Source organism: Bison bison, unplaced genomic scaffold, assembly GCF_000754665.1.
Source record: "Bison bison bison isolate TAMUID 2011002044 unplaced genomic scaffold, Bison_UMD1.0 scf7180017864498, whole genome shotgun sequence".
NCBI lineage: Eukaryota > Metazoa > Chordata > Mammalia > Artiodactyla > Bovidae > Bison > Bison bison.
The window spans coordinates 10,631,130-10,651,841 of record NW_011495057.1 but is presented as its reverse complement, the minus strand read 5'-3'; the positions used below and the strand labels follow the sequence as shown (position 1 = coordinate 10,651,841).

The 20,712-nt window shown below is 40.5% G+C and overlaps 1 protein-coding gene across 1 annotated transcript in view; it reads left to right on the top strand.

Annotated features, from left to right (window-relative positions):
- Window positions 1-2,685, top strand: part of B4GALT6 (UDP-Gal:betaGlcNAc beta 1,4- galactosyltransferase, polypeptide 6) — a 66,376-nt gene extending 63,691 nt beyond the window's left edge. The window contains exons 7-9 of the mRNA XM_010828966.1: window positions 678-800; window positions 1,063-1,164; window positions 1,993-2,685. Coding sequence (XP_010827268.1) covers window positions 678-800; window positions 1,063-1,164; window positions 1,993-2,140 — 373 coding nt within the window. The 3' untranslated portion in view covers window positions 2,141-2,685. The remainder of the gene's footprint in view (window positions 1-677; window positions 801-1,062; window positions 1,165-1,992) is intronic.
- Window positions 2,686-20,712: the final 18,027 nt, after the last annotated feature.

The following is a 20,712-nucleotide window of genomic DNA, read 5'->3' as shown; positions in this document are numbered from 1 at the left end:
GAAAGATCCCCTGGAGGAGGGCATGGCAACCCACTCTAGTATTCTTGACTGGAGGATCCCATGTACAGAGGAGCCTGGTGGGCTGCAGTCCATAGGGTCTCACAGGGTCGGACACAACTGAAGCGACTTAGCATACAGACTAATCCCAGGTTCATATCTTGGAAGAGCATTGCAGGAATAGGCAGCTAGTTTTTTCAAAATTAAATGCTAGACTTGCTTTTACTAGTTTATATTTATCCTCATCTATCTAATAATGTATTTAATAAAGATCAATTAATTTAGGAAATTAGCTTGGTAACATCTAACATTGCATTAGCAGCTAATGCAATGTTAGCTAAACTTGATGTATTTGATCAAGTTTACTTTTGGTGTGAAAACAGACCATTTTTTGAACCCTAGGTTTTGAGTCTTACAAAGTAACAATACTAAATAGTGAATTTCAGTTACCACAAGTGTTTTATGTAACACAGTTAGGTGTACCTATTTCACTAGAATATGAAGATGCTTTGTTTCTTGGTGTGCTTTAAATTTCCAAAAATATGATTTAATCAGCATGATTGTTTATATGGAAATAGAGGTATATTTTGCAAAGCACGTAGAAGATCTAAAAGTCAGCTTCATATGGCACACTGTCTTGATTTCATTTTTAGAATGCTGTTTTCTGCTTTCTTTTGTAGTCTTCCTTATAAAGAGTTTTTTGGTGGTGTAAGTGGACTGACAGTGGAACAGTTCAGAAAGATCAATGGTTTTCCTAACGCCTTCTGGGGCTGGGGAGGGGAAGACGATGACCTTTGGAATAGGTATGTTGAGGTACAAATTACTTAAAATTGAAATTTCTAATAATTTCCTTTCTATTAAATGAACTGTACTTTCTATCCCAGGAAAGGATTCTTTTGGAAAATCTTTGTGGTTCCTCAATCCTGTGTTGTGTTTTTCTCTTGTTTCATAAATTACTGACAGCACGTACACTCGAGCATTCTGTTGTATTTTAAACAGAAGTCAAGTAATTATTTTTATATTTTATTTCTTAATGTATTTTCCTTTCCGTATATTGTATCTTAGGGTTCACTATGCTGGATATAATGTAACAAGACCAGAGGGGGACCTGGGAAAATACAAGTCTATTCCTCATCACCATCGAGGTGAAGTCCAGTTCTTAGGACGGTAAGTTTAATATCTTTAGATAGCGAGGTTTCAAAGTTATTTAACATATGAAAGATCTTTTTAAAAATGCATCACACTCCCCACAAAAAAAAAAAAATACTTTTGAAGGGAATTATCTGTTGATATCATTTTTCTTTATAAAAGTAAAGCATTCTTGTGCTGCTTTTTTTTAAATAGTTTTATTTATTTATTTATTATTTTTGGCTGCGCTGAGTCTCCAGTGCTGTGTGGGCTTTTTCCTAGTCGTGGCAAGTGGGGCTGCTCTGCAGTTGCAGTGGCTTCTGTTGTGGAGCGCGGGCTCTGAGGCATGCCGGGTCAGCACGTGTGGCACTTGGACTCAGTTGCTCTGCGATACATGGGATCTTCCCAGACCAGGGGTCAAACCCGTGTCTCCTGCATTGGCAGGTGGATTCTCCACCACTGAGCTACCAGGGAAGTCCTTGTGCTTGTTTTGAAAAGATACATACACATGTATGTATACTTACACACACACACACACACACACACACACACACACCTATATATTAAAGAGCCTGGTTAATTGTTTATGTAAAAAGTTTTTCCTTAGCATAAAGCCTAACGCATTTTATTTCTTAAGGATATCTAAGTTGTACAAGTACAAAATAATTATTTTTCAGATAGCATTTTAAGACTAGTAAAAATGCTAATTTAGAATGTGGTGTAGAAGGATTTTTAATTATGTGTAAGAACCCAAAATTGTAAAGAGCTTTAAATGCTTTACTGGTAAGAATGACCTTGAGCACATTCTCATGTTTTTCTTTTGAAACATGTTTCTGTTACTTTTAATTTTTTTCTTTAATGCTGTAGGTATAAATTACTCAGATACTCAAAAGAGCGCCAGTACATCGATGGGTTGAACAATTTAGTATACACGCCAAAAGTACTGGTTGATAGGTTGTATACAAATATATCTGTAAACCTCATGCCAGAGTTAGCTCCAATCGAAGACTATTAAAGGAAGTAGCTCTCGTGGCAAGACCGCAATGCTGGATCGGAAACTGGGAGTGCGCCCCTAGCGGAGGTCAGTGAATGGATGCGTCACAGTGCTCTGGGTGGTGAGAAGAGCCTGCATTCTCAGTGTTTATTTGTGGGATTGTACACAGTCAGCCTTCTTCCACCCACCCATCTTTTACCGAGACACACCCCCTGGCGAGCACTGCAGAGACCAGATGCAGTTAAGTCTGGCAGTTACAGGAGCTCCCTACGAAGAGAAAATTTTTATACTAAAATCTATAATTTAATTCAAGAGAATGCTTTATTTCCATTTAAACATATTTTGTACATATGTGGTGTAAATTAATGTGTTCAAATTGTTGAAAAATAAGATGTGTTGCAGTTTTGCATGTAACGGGTGATGCCTTTATGGGACTTTTATAAACCTTTTTTATTTGCATGGAATAAAACCCTGTAAATTTATGTCACTAAACAAAGGTTAACCTTGTGTGAAATGAAGGAACTGTCAATAATTGACAACCAACTAATAAATACACTGTTATACTAGTTTTGAGCTTTAGACCTTCAGCTTTTTGTGGAAGAAGTCACAGCTTCCGTAGGGTTTTTAAGGGTAAGAAGAGAGGACTTAAATAGCTTTTCTTCCTACCAGAATTACCTTTTTTTTTCCTTGCTTGCAATCTCATCAGGTTTTGCTAAATCACAACCATATTATTTATGCATATTGCATGAGTATTACTAAGAAAATCTTAAAAGTTGTGATGTGACGCGATATAAAGGAGCTCTTTGTTAACCGTCTCTCATGTACCTCTGGTGTAAGTGTCAGGGATTTTGTGCCTCAAAAAATGTTCCCAAGGTCGCGTGTGGTTGTACACTGTACTTTTTTAATTCACAGTGAATAGCACTTTTATTATTTCCAGTTCAGAAGAGCCAAAAAAAACTTTCATTTAAGAAAAAAGCAAAACAATTTTTTAAAAGATTGAGTTATGGAAAACCCAGTAGTACTTAAAACATACAAATGAATTATACTATTAGATAAAAAATTAAATGTTCTATTTTTATGAAGATAAATGCTTAGTAGATAAAAGCAGATTTTAAGTTTAATTATCAGACTCATAGAACTTCAAGTTTGGAAGGGACCCTTTTTAATGTTGGCTGGTTTCATTCAAACTGCGTGTATTTTTTTCACTTATAAGTTATTACATCTCTGGTGTTAAAATTTCCTCACTAAAACATAAATTAATAGAATTATATTAAGATACATTACCAATTATTTAAATGCATTGGCTTTATTAAGACACCTCTCTAAAAACAGGTCTCTCTACCTGACATCAATTACTTAATCTTGAATTTGGATGGCATTTTCATAACAAAACCAAACAGTATCCTTACTTTGAAAATTATCAATTATGATTGACCAAAGATTCTTTAAAATGTCTTAAGATATTTTCACAAATTTAAAACAAAAAATTATATATTTATGAAACAAACCTTCAATATCGAGGAACAAAATGGATTATTCACCTGACACAGATATAGTTATTTATCTCTTAGGTTGTAAGTTTAATTTTTAAATTGTCATTTTCTGTGGCAAATATTGATAACACAAATGACTGCAAACAAAACCATAAAATAATTGAAATTCTTACACTTTGAGAAAACTGATAGTTCTCTGTTAAACAAATTTTCTACATTTATTTCTTAGAAATATTTCCAAAATATTTGTTTTTCATTTTTTGATGAAAAGTCAAACCTTCTGGAAAGCAAGATATTTGTTCTTAAATTGTGTATCTATCTCTCAAAGCCCATGTAGTTTTTTAATTTGATGAAAGGAAAGAAAGTAGATTGAAAAAGTTAACATTTGTTGATCACTAACAAGATTGTAGGGGCATAGGAGCATAATTAACCCAATAATACTTAAATATTTTAGTCATGGGGGAAATTGGGGCTGTTTCTGAGTCTTATTAGGAAAACATATTTTTCTCTTTAATATGGAGCTGCCCACATTTTGGAATCTTCTCATTTTGATACACATTTTTATAGTTTCAAGAGAATTCCCTTCAACTAGATTTGCCTTATTTTCTTGGATTAAGTCTACTAGTAATTTTGTTTTAAGTGAGGGCCATGACTATTTTGCTTTTTTTAGTTTTGGATACAGTGTGGCATCCTGTGAAAACCATCTCATTAGTTTGCTTTTTATCCTTTGTTTTGCTTTTTAAGTGCAGACCTCAAATTGATTTTTGCATATAAGTAGTAACTTTTATGTTTGCATATATGTGATAGAGCTTTGCCAATTACCTGTATAAAAAGAACTCTGTCCCCTGGTGGTGGTGGTGGTTTAGGACCTAAGTTGTGTCCAACTGTTTGCAACTCCATGAACTGTAGCCCTTCAGGCTCCTCTGTCCATGGGATTTCCAGGCAGGAATACTGGAATAGGTTGCCATTTTCTTCCCCAGGGGATCTTCCCAACCCAGGGATTGAACCCTGGTCTCTTGCATCTCCTGCCTTGCAGACGGTGTCTTTACCAACCGAGCCACCAGTTACAGCCGCCAGCCTGTAACTCTGTCCCATAAAAATTAACAAATACATTACAAATGCAGACTGTCTTTATAGCTCAGTGGCTTTGTTAGCGCGCATGCGTTGATTACCTACTCGATTAGGTGCAGTGCCAGGTATGTCAAAGAAAACATTTCCGTTCTAAACAAATCAAGTCAAGCAGATTAAAACCTTTCTAAAATTATGAAAACGTCTTCTGTTAACTTATGCATTGTATTTTTTAGTCTCAAAGGCAAGAAATGTATATAGATAGACATAATTCCGAGCTCCCTATAGCACTGCTGGGAAAGTTATACAGTGCCTTTCGACTAGAGAAAGTAGGAATGATTAATGGGCCTGTTTGTAGAAAAGAAAATGAAAAAGTGTACACATTTGCTGTAACATTATGTCTCAATTCTCATTCAGATTGTCATTTAAGTCTTTGCCAAAACTGGGGTTTAATGAATATTTTTTCAGTCTAAATATAAATTTCTGTTTGTAATTTGTGAAAAGGTGTTCCATAAAAATAAACCCTTATTTGCAATATTATGTAAATACAAAATTATGTGTTAAAACTTGCTTATTCTCCTTTCCTAGCCAAGGTATTGATATCCATTTTAAAACAAAATGGAAAAATACCAGTTCAATATTCTCCTTCATTTTGGAGGTTCTGTACAAGTCAAAGCAGATTGTGTGTCATTTGATTTGGCCTTTGTTTGTCTCAGTTATATTTCTTTGTGTACTTTTCAGACAAATACTGGTACTCTAGATGTATTATCTTGTATTTGCAAATATGCCAATGAGAGAACTGAAATGGTCATAGTGTTTATCAGAAAAAGGAAGTGTACTTAAGATTATTTTATTTATTAAGATCTAAAAGGCTTCTATATAAATGCACTGAAATAAATGCTAGTAATTTCTTGTACTCTCATTTTTTTTTTTTTTTTGCTTCTCATGGAAATGTTTGTACTTTTTTATCATTGTCTTTTATGAAATATAATGTTCTAAAGACCTTGTGTGATGATGTGATTATTTTCTCAGGACCTGTTTTTGGGGTTGTCTGGGGTTTTGTTGTGTTTGTGTTCCTGATTTTCAGGTGGACTATTGCTGAATGCTGTGGTTGTACTAGAATTTACACTGTAAGCATGAGGTGATCACATCTACCTTTGCAGCAGGGTCACTTAAATACATTTAGACACGACCTCATAGCTTGGACCTCAGAGGACACACAGTGATATTTAAATAGTGTTCATCAATACAATTAGTAATCTACTGTATCAATATGAATAGTTAAGTCATTTTTGGCATAACTTTCTTCTCCCTGCACAACTTCAGTAAGCTGGTGTGTTGTAGGCAGAAATCTGAAGATCTTTTAAGGCAGTCAAATCTCAGAAATACCTTGAGACTGGATTTGCATTTGGGACTAGATCATGAGATCATGACTTCTGTCAATTGGAATTATTTGTGTAATGAATTCTCAGTGTTATTAATTTTTATGCATAGTGTGACTTACTGGGATATTGTCACTAAACATCACAAAGCCAGTCACTAAATCATAATCATTTAGGTATTCAAATCCTGCTAAGCCAGAAAATGGAGTTTGCTTAGTCTGCCCCAGGTTCCTACCTATAGTATTAGTGTGTCCTCTGATGATTTAATGGTTTTATTTTTTTGTTGTCTTTATTTTTTCCCCAATTTTATTGAGATACAATTGACATACAGCACTGTCTGAATAATGCTGTACAGCATAATGAAATAATGACCACAGTAAGTTTAGTTGAACACCCATCATCTCATATAGATGCAAAAGAAAAGGAAAAAAGAAAGGGTTTTCCTTGTATGGATTTAAGGTTGTGGAGATATTCTGGACCAAAGTTATTTTTTTAGAAAAGGTGCTGCTTAAGGTGCACTTGATTTAAGTGACTTCAGAAAAGATAGTCCTGTATCACCCACAAATTAATACAAGAAAAATATATGGGTTGAAAAGTAAAACTTGTGTCTTTCTCAACGCATTCCTAAGATACATTTTGGTGGACCTGAATTCCATAGCTAATTTAATCTTCCCAACTCCTACAGCTGAAGTCTGTGCTCTGGAAGATCTCCAAGAAGCATCAGACATTAACTACTTTCAAGGAGTTTACTGTCCTCTGTAAAACTGACAGAGTGGGACACTTGAAAACCTATGTGTCACTGAGTCACGTCTGACTCTTTGCAACCCCATGGACTGTAGCCCGCCAGGCTCCTCTGTCCGTGGGATTCTCCAGGCAAGAATACTGGAGTGGGTTGCTGTGCCCTTCTCCAGGGGATCTTCCTGTCAAGTGAGGTGCTCGATTGTGCCCTCTGCAGACATCAGTTGTATAGTTCACTCATGCAATATTAGAGAGCCAACGGAGTGTCTTGAAGGAGCAACTTTTTTCCAGGTGCAGAATATTTCTTAGCCAATGAATAACTAACACGGACGTACTGTAGAGCACAGGGAACTCTGCTCAATGTTATGTGGCAGCCTGGATAGGAAGGGGGTTTGGGGGAGAATGGATACATGTTATATATACGGCTGAGTCTCTACCTTGCACCTGAAACTCCCAGCCTTGTTAATTGGCTATACTAAAATATAAAATAAGTTTTTAAAAAAGTCAAAAATAGAGCATTTCTCTGCTGGAAACAGTACATGTTAGAAGGATAGTTGAAATAATTGCTTTTCTGCAACTGTGGACCTTGATTTGCAGTTACCTCTTAGCAGAACTTTGTTGAAAGGTGGTAGTTATAAGTGAAGACTCTGGAATCAGACTGAATTGAGTTTGAATTCACAGATTCACTGTTATTAGCTGTGTGTGCTCAGTTGCTGAGTTGTGTCTTGACTCTTGTGACCCCATGGACTGTAGCCTGCCAGGCACCTCTGTCCATGGGATTTCCCAGGCAAGAATACTGGAGGGGGTTGTCATTTCCTTCTCCAGGGGATCTTTCCAGCCCAGGGATCCAACTCATGTCTCCTGTGTGTCCTGCATTAGCAGGCAGACTCTTTACCACTGAGCCACCTGGGAAATTTTAGCAAAATTTTAAACCACTGTGGCCCTCGATTTCTTGGTCTCTATAGAGGATGAGGCAACTACCCAAGGGTCATTCAAATGATTAAAGTAACTAATTCTTTTCTATACATCAGTGTCTCTTTTGCTGTCTCATATACAGGGTTATTGTTACCATCATATCAGTCGCCAGTCCAGGTTCGATGCATGATACTGGATGCTTGGGGCTGGTGCACTGGGATGACCCAGAGGGATGGTACAGGGAGGGAGGAGGGAGGAGGGTCCAGGATGAGGAACACGTGTATACATGTGGCGGATTCATGTTGATATATGGCAAAACCAATACAATATTGTAAAGTTAAAAAATAAAAGTAAACGTGAAAGAAAATTAAAAAAAAAAGTAACTAATTCTAATACAGAACGTAACACGGTGCTGGACTCCGAGCACAAACTTGGCTTATATTAAGACAGTTTCCAGTTTTAGAGTGAAATTCTTTTCATACAAATTGTCTTGGATCATATTGTAAGAATGAGACCATGCTCCTTAATTCTGCTAGGAAATGAAGTCAGTGACTACCCTGTGCATGAGAATGTATGTAAACAATTAGTAGACTGACGAAAGTACACAATTATAACTTGGCGATAATAGTCATGAGGAGAAATGTATGGCAAGTGAGAATCAGGCTTTGTTGTTGATCTTAAGTAGATGACATGGCAAGCACCTGTTACAATACTGAACTCATGGAAAGGATTCTGTAGTTTTCTCTCTTACAGCTGAAGGATTTCAGCCTCCACCTGGGCCTGAACTCCTCCTATTTCTCTCCTACCCTTTGGGTGTGGCTTCTTCACTTATTCTCTTCTCAGTTTCTTGGAAGAGCCTTCTTTTTCTGCCTTCCTTTCTGCCTCCCGTCTCTTTGCTCTGATCAGTAATTCACTTTCTAGGACACTTTCCAGCACTGCCCAGCAGAATATCCTGTGATGTGGAAGTGTTCTGTGATATTGCTGTATGACAGTCACTAGCCACGCATGGCAGTTCAGCACTTGAAACGTGGCAGGTATGAGTAAGGAACTGGATTTTTCATTTTGTTCAGTTGTAAATAAATAGCCACATACACCAGATGATCTCTTGTATTTGCAAAGCTGAGCACATGGTCCCCCAGGTGTGTGCAGAGACTCCCAGGTGTCTGTGTCAGTTCATCTCTGTGCTCCCAGTGTCTAGGTCCATGCTCAGTGAATGAGTGATTCTGTCAGGGGAGACTGTTTACCATCTAACAGAGCAGAACCCATGGCAGCGTTACCAGTGATTGCTTCATTAATGCACACCCGTCACCCTCTTACTGAACTGTGTTAAGTAGGATCGGTACCTTATTAGTAAAAGTCATTGTCAGAATGTGTTTTGTTCCACCTACAGATTTACCTGAATAGAGAGGCTCATCTTTTTATCCAATATATTTGTAAATTAAAAAAAAATTTACTAAGTTTTAAAAAATTAAAATGGATTAGTTTATAAAACAAAAAAACAGCAAAGAATTTACTGCCAAGATAATTTTGCTAAATTAAAAAATCTAACAAGGAAAGTGACAGTCATCCCCACTGCAAAATAAATGTCTCAAGGCACAGATATGGTGATGAAAGAGTTTGAGGGCAGATGCTGAAAACACCTGCTTGATTTATCAAAGAGAAGGTGTTAATATATGTCTGGAACATTATTCCCAGTTTACTTAGTTCATTTCCAAGGATTTGCTTCATTTACACAGTCTTTTCTCCCCTTCTTCCCTTCCTTTACCTGCTCTTCTCTCTTCTTCCACCATCACCATCGTTGTTAGAATCAGGAAACATCATGGCGGATGGCGGCTGTTAGTTTCTCTGAAGTCTTAACGAAATCCCACGAGTACTTTTGTTCAGGCAGAACAGGGTTGCTATGGTAACCAGACCGCCCCTTTATTCCTGTATCCCTTGACCTTGTATAAATGTCATTTGGCATAGGGTAACTGCAGTCTTTCAGTCTGTGTAGCAGCTTCTGGCAGCCTAGTCTCTAGTCTCTCTGATCCCAATATTTTAGGCCATTTATTAAGCACCTGCTCTGTCCCAGGCACCGGGCTCTGCTGGTGGCGTGAGAGTGAATAAGACCAGGTTCCTTCCCCTGAGGGGACTACAGCCAAGTAGGGGAGATGCTTGCCAAGGGCTTCTCATAGGGGCCAACCCCTTATCCCTTTATTCTTTATATCATTTTATTTATTTTTGGCTGTGCTGGGTCTTTGTTGCTGTGCAGGCTTTTCCTCTAGTTGCAGCGAGTGGAGGCTACTCTCTTGTTGCGGTGCATGGGCTTCTCATTGCGATGGCTTCTGTTTTTGCAGAGCATGGGTTCTAGGGTGCGTGGCCTTCAGTAGCTTCCGTGCAAGGGCTGTCGTCATGGCTCCCAGGCTCTGGAGCTCAGGCTCAATAGTTACGGGCACACAGGCTTAGTTGTTCTTCACATGTGGCATCTTCCTTGGACCAGGGATTGAACCCGTGTCTCCTGCATTGGCAGGCGGATTCCTTACCACTGAGCCACCAGGGAAGCCCTGTGTATTTTATAACCTACCTGGAAACCCAGTAGAAAAGGGGGCAGAAGTCTTAGGCTACATACAGGAGGGGAGTCCCCAGAGTTCCCCCCACAGGCTCCTCACCACAGAGGGCATGGGGGTGGGTGCTGGTGGGGAACAGGTTTGGCCACCACTGCTCCCCAGTGGGGTTGGGGAGCGCCCTGGCTGTTCTTGGGGTGCTGTTCTGAAGAATAGACAGTATGGTTAAATGGTGCCTGCTGGTCTGCACCCTTCTAGATTCTCAGGCTGAGGACAGCAAGCTTTTCCTGTGGGGCTTTTTATATATGGGTCAGTTATGTTGCTGACTTTTTTAGCACCCAGGCTTGGATATCTAATGAAGAGGCAAGTAAAGAACTCCCAGGATTCATGGCTGAGTTACTTGATTCTCTGGATCCCCGGGGAGTTGGTCTTCCTTACCGCACCTTTCAGAATCTTTCGATAGGCTTTCATTGTTGTTGTTTGGTCATTGGTGGGAGAAGTGAATGGGATGTATTTACCTCAATTTGTCCAACTCACAAAAAAACGTCATGTAAAAAGGAAGATCGGAAACTCTTCTGTACTTGATGGTGTGGATGTCAGTTTGGTGGCTGTGACATTGCACTATAATTTTGCACCATGTGAGCGCAGGGAGGAGAGCTGGGTAACGGGTCCAGGGATCTCTCTGTATTATTTCTTAGAACTGCATGAGTGTCTACAATGACTTCAGAATTTAAAAATTATCATGTTTTTTGGTAGAAATCAACAAAATATTGTAAAGCAATTATCCTTCAATTAAAAAAAAATTTTTTTAATGGCAACCCACTCCAGTATTCTTGCCTGGAGAATTCCACGGACAGAGGAGCCTGGCAGGCTACAGTCCATGGTGTCGCAAAAAGTCAAACACGACTGAGCAACTAACACTACCTATATGAAAGATAATCAACTCCACTCACAATAAGAGAGATGCAGATTCAGGTCACATCAAGGTATCAATTCTAACCTATCAGATTGGCAAAAATCCAGAAGTTTCACCAACACTGTTGGTGAGACTGTGGAGAATCAAGGACTCTCATACATGATATACAAAATTTCACAACCTCTGGAGGGGAATTTAGCCATAACCAGCAAAACAACGAAAGAATTTACTCTTTGTCCCAGAAATACTTCTTTAGGCATCTTTGCTAAAGACACACCTCTACAGATACGAAACAACATACATACAAGTTTATTCATGGAGGCATGAGAGTAGCAAAGGTTTGGGAGCACCCGAATGTCTGCAGGGGGACAGCTGGATGAATGGCACCGGTCACCCACTCCGTGGGCTCCTCTCCAGCCATACGAGAGAGGAGCCACAAACTCTTCATTCTGATATGTACTGATTTCCAGACTAGTCGTGTCCTTGGGAAAAAATAAAGCTCACACACTATCTAAAATGCTACTTTTTGTGTATAAAAGAAGGGGAAATAAAAATATATGCATTCTTGTTTGTGTTGTTTTTTTCCTACAAAACCTAGCAGAAAAAACCAGAAACTAATAAAAATGGCCTGTGGGGAGAGAGTGGCAGGGGGTGGAGGGCACAGTACCGGCAGTGAGACTGAGCCTTTAATACATTTTTAAATAGTTAGGAACTGGAACTGTGTCAGTGTTTTTCATATAGTCAAAAAATCCAATTTAAAAAGCAAACCCTAAAATAGATCTTCAACAGAAACAAATTTTAAAAATTATTAGAACAAAGCAGAACAAATGTTTAATGAGTTTGTCTTTCGGTAGCTGGTGATCAGCCTTAACAAGCAGAAAGATGATGATTCCTGTTCGATCACTGTTCTTGCTACATTATATAAATGTCCCCAATGCATTTTGCAGGGTCTTGTTTTCTTCCTATGTTTTACTGAGCATTTTTCTATTTTTGTACAATTTGCATTGTTAAGATCGTATAAAAACCTTTCTAGAAATGAGTGTCTGACTCTATAGACTTTAACTTCAAAGTCCAATAATTTATTAAAGTTAAAAAAAAAAGAAAAGCTTAACAGCAAGTATTGCTTGTTCTTCTAAGTCTGCACTCTGAGGAGTTTTGCTGCTTCTAGGTTACAAAAAAGTATGGCATTGCTTTTATAGTCTGCTTTTGTAAGGGAAAACACTAGGTTTATTAGTATATGTTGGAGGAAATAGGAGTAATAAAAATTTTAGTAGCTGTTTATCTAAATACTTCTTTTATGAGTCATTTACTGTAAGTAAGTGTTAGTTGTTCAGTCGTGTCCAACTCTTTGCTATTCCGTGGACTGTAGCCCGCCCGGCTCCTCTGCCCATGAAATTCTCCAGGCAAGAATACTGGAGAAGGTTACCATTTCCTTCTCTGGGACTCCTGTAGGGGAAATTAGAATTTAGTCATTTACTGGGAGTACAGCAAATACAATTTTTTATTCTAGGCCTAGTAGCTAAAGTATAATTCCCAATCCCATTGGGAGAACAAATGGAATCATGAAACCACAGAGCTTTAGATCAGGAAGGTAACTTTGAAATCAACTAGTTTATTTCTTTCGTTTCCATTTCTTTTATTACATATCAATTTAAAATATGTATAAATGGAATTTACTACCCTCCCCTGGACAGTTGTGACAGTCTTCAGGCATCCCTCAGTCAGTCCACCCTAGACTCAAGACTGGGATCTCGAAAACCTGGGTCAAATCAGCTCATTTATTTACCTTCACTAACTTCCCCGTTTCCCACAGGACTCTTGATGAAAGTGAAAGAGAGTGAAAAAGTTGGCTTAAAGCTCAACATTCAGAAAACTAAGATCATGGCATCTGCCATGTCTTCATAGCAAATAGATAGGGAAACAGTCAGACTCTATTTTTTGGGGCTCCAAAATCACTGCAGATGATGATTGTAGCCATGAAATTAAAAGACGCTTACTCCTTGGAAGGAAAGTTATGACCAACCTAGATAGCATATTCAAAAGCAGAGACATTACTTTGCCAACAAAGGTCTGTCTAGTCAAGCTATGGTTTTTCCAGTGGTCATGTATGGATGTGAGAGTTGGACTCTGAAGAAAGCTGAGTACTGAAGAATTGATGCTTTTGAACTGTGGTGTTGGAGAAGACTCTTGAGAGTCCCTTGGACTGCAAGGAGATCCAACCAGTCCATTCTAAAGGAGATCAGCCATGGCTATTCTTTGGAAGGACTGATGCTAGAGCTGAAACTCCAGTCCTTTTGCCACCTCATGCGAAGAGTTGACTCATTGGAAAAGACTGATTCTGGGAGGGATTGGGGGCAGGAAGAGAAGGGGACGACAGAGGATGAGATGGCTGGATGGCATCACTGACTCAATGGATGTGAGTCTGGGTGAACTCCGGGAGTTGGTGATGGACAGGGAGGCCTGGCATGCTGCGATTCATGGCGTCGCAAAGAGTCGGACACTACTGAGCGACTGAACTGAACTGAACTTACCCGTTTCCCACAGGACTTCAACCTGGTAGCACAGCCCTTCATTCTTCTTGCTGCTTTGATCTGCAATCTCCTAGCTTCTAACTAACTAAACCAAATTGCTTGCCTTTCTCTGCATATTTAATGTAGTCAAATCTTTGGCCCTCTGCAATTCAGTCTCCTCTCCAGAAATGGCTTTTTCCTACTTGTGTGCCTGCCTCCTACTTAGCTTGGGAGGACAAGCTTAGTTGTCCTTTCCTCTGTTGAGGCCTCCAGGATCCCAGGAATGAAAACAAGTTTTTCTGTTCTGTTACTGTAGCATTTTACTCTTTTGTGGCAGTGCTGACTTCACTTCCTGGTTTCCTTTCCTGCCTTTTCTCCTCCCTCCCTCTCTCCCTCTGTCTTTCCCTTTCATGTCTGTCTCCATTGCTAAGAACAGACATGAATTCCTTGCAGGCAAACCCTCTGTCTTAACGCATCCTTACAGCTCCAGCCCCAGGTCTCAATCAGTGTGTGTTGGATAAATCAATACCTGTACGATGTCATAGACGGAATAATGGCCACCCGCATGCTAATTCCCAGAACCTGTGCCAGGAACTTCGCAGGTGCGATGCTTTATTTGGCTGCACAGGTCTTAGTTGCAGCACGCAGGATCGTCCATCTTCGTGTGGCATGCAGGATCTTTAGTTACAGCATGTGGGATCTAGTTCCCCCACCAGGGATTGAACCTGGGCCCCCTGCATTGGGAGCTCGAAGTCTTAGCCACTGGACCACCAGCGAAGTCCCTTGCAGGTGTGTTTAAATTAGGCTCTTGAGAGGGATAAATTTTCTGGATTATTTGAGAGATCCAGTGTAATTGCAAGTGTCCTTATAAGGAGGGGTGATGAGTCAAGGAGGCAAGTGGCCTCCGGAAATTTAAAAAGGCCAGGAGAACTATTTTGTGAGGCCAAGTATCCAGAGGGAACACACCTCTGCCAACACCTTGATTTTGGACTTCTGGCCTCTAGAAGTGTAAGAGAATAACTTGGGGTTGTTTTAACCCACTGAATTTGTGGTGTTTGTTACATCATCAGGAGGAAACTGATGTACATGCCCTGTGAATTAATAAGTCACATACATTTTAGACTGTTAGACATACTTGAAAAACATGTCTAGTAAAGGGAATAAACAATACAGGGAAAATAAATACAGGAGAAATGTTTAGTAATCAAGTAAAAAGTGAAGCAATTGTGAGATATAATGATATATCTATTAAAGTGGCAAAAAACTTTAATAAGAACTTGTAAGTCTTCAGTGTCATAGAACTTATGACATAAATGTGTTCATATTCTAATAGTATTCCAAATAATAATACTTGTAGTTACAGTCCCTGGTAACTTAATGTATATGGTGCATGTTTTGGGCTTTCCGGGTGGTACTGGTGGTAAAGAACCTGCCTACCAATACAGAAGATGTAAAGAGACTTGGGTTTGATCCCTGGGTCAGGTAGATCCCCTGTAGGAGGGCATGGCAACCCACTCCATGGAGAATCCTGTGAACAGAGGAACCTGGTGGGCTACAGTCTATGGAGTCGCAAAGAGTGGGACACAATTGAATTGACTTAGCACACACGTCCATTGCTTTAAACCCCTTTATGTGTCTTATGACAATTGGTCTTAAATAACTCTCGAGGTGGTGCTATGATTATTCCCATTTTACAAATGAGACCAAGGCAAGTAAGTTTATGTAGTCTGACCAAAATCAAAGAGCTTGTAATGGTGGAGACAAGACTCATTTCCAGGCAGCTTGATGTCCAAGGCATCAGCCTGAGTTCTAGAAATGTTAGGTCATTCACTTAATTCAACAGAAGCAAAAATCTATATGCTTCCTAAAAATGTTCATTACAGCACTAGCTACAAGTGCAAAAAGTTGAGACTAATTATATCACATTATGAGCAGGGTGTAATTAAACTGTAATATATAAGATACATTTTTCAAAAATTAAAAGTTATAATTGTAAAGATCACAGAAATATCAGAAATTGTTCATGGGAAATTAGAGCATGAAAATTTACATTATGGTTTCAACTTTAAATATGTTTATCATATTCTATTAATAATATTCTATGGTGCTACATTTTATGGTGGTTATTCTATTAATAAGGGTTTACTATAATTTTAGTTTATTGGACATTATTATAGTACCTTTGGGAAAACTGCCAATTTTATTCTTAACAAAGGATAAATTCTTTCAATTTAATAATATACATGGAAAGCCTATTTTCAAACCCTTCCTGATTTTTTTGTACTTTTTTTTAATCAAGAGAAGGTGAATATCAACTGAGATGTTTCAGTCACAAGTGACAAAATAATTAGTAAATCTGAAAGCTGAGTGCCAAAGAATTGATGCTTTTGAACTGTGGTGTTGGAGAAGATTCTTGAGAGTCCCTTGGACTGCAAGGAGATCCAACCAGTCCATTCTGAAGGAGATCAGCCCTGGGATTTCTTTGGAAGGAATGATGCTAAAGCTGAAACTCCAGTACTTTGGCCACCTCATGCGAAGAGTTGACTCATTGGAAAAGATTCTGATACTGGGAGGGATTGGGGGCAGGAGGAGAAGGGGACGACAGAGGATGAGATGGCTGGATGGCATCACGGATTCGATGGACATGAGTGAACTCTGGGAGATGGTGATGGACAGGGAGGCCTGGTGTGCTGCAATTCATGGGGTCGCAAAGAGTTGGACACGACTGAGCGACTGAACTGAACTGAACTGAAAGCTGTTCTAAATTACCTTAAAAACTTTTTTAAAAGCATAAAACATTTTAAAAAGTCATGTTTTTTAATAAAGTTGATTTACAGAAACTGAATCAAATGCTTTTGAAAAATAAGGATATTATTGGTTAATGCCACTGAAAATTTGAGAAATATTCAGTGCTTCAGCTGCTCTGCCTTGTCATCAAGACTGACTTGCCACCTTTTGGAACTGGCTCTCTCCTGAGGATCACTCACTTTGTGATCATAAGATGGTTGCCAGTACCTCCCAGAGCTGTGTTCTTCCAGGAAACATCCTGTTTGATCTCATCAGGAAAGAGAAGCCCTGAGTTACCTTCTGATGGGGCCGTTTTAGACCTCAAGTGCCCCTAAGCTAAACACCAGGGCAAAGATGGTGAGATTTCACTGGTTGACTTAGACGGAGAAGCTTCCATTCCCCTCCTCTGGGAGCTAAGAGCATTTTCATTGTTACTCAGTGGAAAAGAGATGGATGGAACGGATGCTGGTGATAGAGCTGTAATGTTCGTTATAGAATTGAATTGATGCTTTCAAACTGTGGTGCTGGAGAAGACTCTTGAGAGTCCCTTGAACTGCAAGGAGATCAAACCAGTCAAAGGAAATCAACCCTGAATATTCGTTGGACTTAATGTTGAAGCTGAAGCTCCAATACTTTGGCCACTTGATGGGAAGAGCCTAACTTATTGGAAAAGACCCTGTTGCTGGGAAAGATTGAAGACAGGAGGAGAAGGGGATGACAGGATGAGATGGTTGGATGGCATCATCGACTCAATGGACATAAGTTTGAGCAAACTCCAGGAAATGGTGAAGGACAAGGAAGCCTGGCAGGCTGCAGTCCATGGGATCGCAAAGTCAGACATGACAGAGCGACTGAACAACAACAAATTCATTATAGAGCATTTGCAAAATTTGCTGGGTATTTGCCTCCACACAGAGGATGCCCAGACAAACAGGGTCTTGCCTCTGGCAAAGCCCCATCTTCCTTGCAGGGCTCAGACCCTCTGCAGTGCCCCCAGGCAGGCCCCCCATCCCATCCTGCTTCTCTTTGGGGAGACCTGGAATGGCAGAGAATCTCTGCCTTTTCAAGACAATGAGGCAAAACCCACCCAGTGGGCTTTAGTTGTGGTTTTGATTGAAGGTCCTTTTTCTTTTGGTCCTGGGCCTAGGCAGTGGAACATTTTAAGAGTCTTATGCTCTATTGACTGAGCTAGCCAGGCACCCAATGGGACATTTTAAATCAACTGATTTTACAGTAGACATTCTCAGTGACTTACGTTCTTGAAGTCAATCCAAGGATGCGGAACTTGGCTCTGAATATTTGAGATTACTCCCAGGAGCTGATAGCCTTTTAGTGTTTCCCAACAAACCGGTCCATTTCATGGTGCCGTTTCTCACATGTCTATGTGAGAGGGGAGCATGCCCTGGTAAAACCCAAGGGACTTGTAAAGGCTCAGAGGAGAACTATTTGCCTACCTGGAGCTAATTTTCTGTTCATTCCTTCAGCAAATAATTATCGAGCCCTGACTATGTACTAGGAACTGTCTTCCGTGTGCTTGGAAATACACTCCCGTGTATTCTCCAAATACACTTTCCTGAGGAAGGCAGTTGAGTCGTGTGCTTTCAGCTCAGCGCAAGTCTTCATCTGGGCAGCTGCCAGGACTTACACAGCAATCCAGTGCCCTCTCCCAAGCCCACCACTGCATTCCCGCCTTAGACCCAGTCTCCCAACCTTCAGCCTCCCCAGGAGCGACATTAATGGCAGCAGCAGAAAGTGGGTGACTGCCGAGCCCCGGAAGCAGCTCCACATCTCAGGGCTTATTTAAGCAGCTACATATAACCCCGCTCTCCCTGATGACAACAGTGGTTCCGGAACAGACCTCAGCGTTTGCCTTGATTGCCAGAGATGAATTACCATCTGCCTCGGCTTTAAATTAACTGGGGCAGTTCTAACCCACAGAGAATGGAGCGTGAGGAAAATGGAATTGATTCTGAGCTCATTTCCATTTTGAAAGGCAGGAAGTAGTAGTCATGGGGCTAGGGGGGGTGGGGTGTTCTGTGAACCAAGACTTAAAAGAAAGGATTGGTTATAATACTGAGGGTTTGGGTGAGAAATAAAAGTTCTTAGAAGGGTCACCTTTGTGAACAAAATATGGGTTATAAAGCATAAGTATCCTAAATTTCCTTGTTCAGCAGGTGCTATCCAAATGTTTCAGGAGGTATTTTAATATTAGTTTTGTTTTCTGGCTGTATGTGTATACTCACTGCTGATTTCCAAGGTGTGAGATTGAAAACTGGCTTGATCACTTCAAGCTCGGTGTGACTAAAATTGAGCTCACCATTGCTGACTACAAATCTGCCCTTTGCCCCTATTTCCAAGCTCACTTACTGGCTGGTCCATTCAAGCCACTGGCCAGCACTGATGCCTAAGTTTTCATGTGTGCACGCATGCTCAGTCACTTCAGTCGTGTCCAGCTCTTTACAGCCTCATTGACTGTAGCCCACCAGGCTCCTCTATCCAGGGGATTCTCCAGGCAAGAAACTAGAGTGGGTTGCCATGCTCTCCTCCAGGGGATCTTCCCATCCCAGGGATCAAACCTGCATTTCTTAGGTCTTCTGCATTGGCAGGTGGGTTCTTTACCACTAGCACCAAGACTTCATGGATTTCTCTTTCTTTCCCCCTTTCACAACAAAGCTATCTCAGCTATTTGCTGATATTTTGCGGATCAGCAGCTCTATAGACATTGAGGGAGAGGGTGGGGAGGCAGCTCCTGACCTCCGGGAACTGGCCTCAAAGTTATTACATGCTGGTTGGGGCCATTGTTGCTCTGTTGGGTGTGACAATCTCACGGAACATCAGACAGTGTCAGTCTAAGACCATGATAAAGCCAGAAAAAAAATCACTGTGGAACTCACAAGATCTCAAACCTCCCTTCTCACTAAAAGGACTAACTATGTCTGCTTTTCCAAGTACAGCTTTGTGTCTGCACTGGTCTGTCTGCCCTACAGAGACCGTCATAGAATTGCCCCCACTTTCTGATGACATCCAATCTAGAGTGAAGTTCCACTTTCTTAGACTCCCCCAAGTCACCCGGCCAATGCATAACATCCTTCTGTAGGATCTAATACTTTCGTAGTGAGAGTATTGTATGTTCTTTCTTGCTGAGATGAGTAGTAAGTCCAGCGGGTTCAACCACACAGATCTGTTCCTCTTGGTGGATTTGGGCTGGAGAGAATCGACACACTGTCTTCTCTCCATTTGTTGAATCGTGTTATCATCCTGCATGTGTGCTAAGTCGCTTCAGTTGTGTCCAACTCTTCGAGACACTGTGGACTGTATAGCCTGCCAAACTCCTCTGTCCATGGGATTCTCCAGGCAAGAATACTGGAGTGGGCTGCTGTTTCCTTCTCTGTGGAAATCTTCTGACCCAAGGATTGAACACACATCTGCTGCACTGGCAGGTGGATTCTTTACCACTGAGCCATCGGGGAAGCCTGCCTTGGACCATACCATAGCCCTTGTCAAGTCATGATGACACAGTTATCTTCTTAAAAGGCTGTGAGCTCTTCATTTGCAGGCATTCTATCTATCCTTAGGTTCACAGCATCTAAAGTAATGCTTGGCATATAGCAGTCTCTCAGTACCTGAAGTTTGGGTTAGTCTAGGTGAATTAGCAATGGCATCCCACTCCAGTACTCTTGCCTGGAAAATCCCATGGATGGAGGAGCCTGGTAGGCTGCAGTCCATGGGGTTGCTAAGAGTCGGACACGACTGAGCGACTTCACTTTCACTTTCATGCATTGGAGAAGGAAATGGCAACCCACTCCAGTGTTCTTGCCTGGAAAATCCCAGGGACGGGGGAGACTGGTGGCCTGCTGTCTATGGGGTCACACAGAGTCGGACACGACTGAAGTGACTTAGCAGCAGCAGCAGGTGAATTAGGGGTGCGAGGGTCCACTGATTACATCTCCTAGTCTGAGTCGGATTACAGGGCTCGAGTCACTCTTAGTCTGTCCCAGTGGAGCTGGGCTACTCTTGAAATCAGTAAAGCACTTAAATGCACAGAATAAAGAAGAGGACTTTAGCATTTGCCTTTTGCTATTCACCGAAGGTGAGAGGCAAAGATAGCTTTCTCATTTTCAGAATGTGTGTTTTTAATAGCCGCTGACCAGAACAAATATGTGCTTAGCTTGGAAAACAATGGAAATTTGGAGTTCCCCAGAGTGCCTCTAGAGGTGTTTCTTTTAGTTCTTTGCATTTCT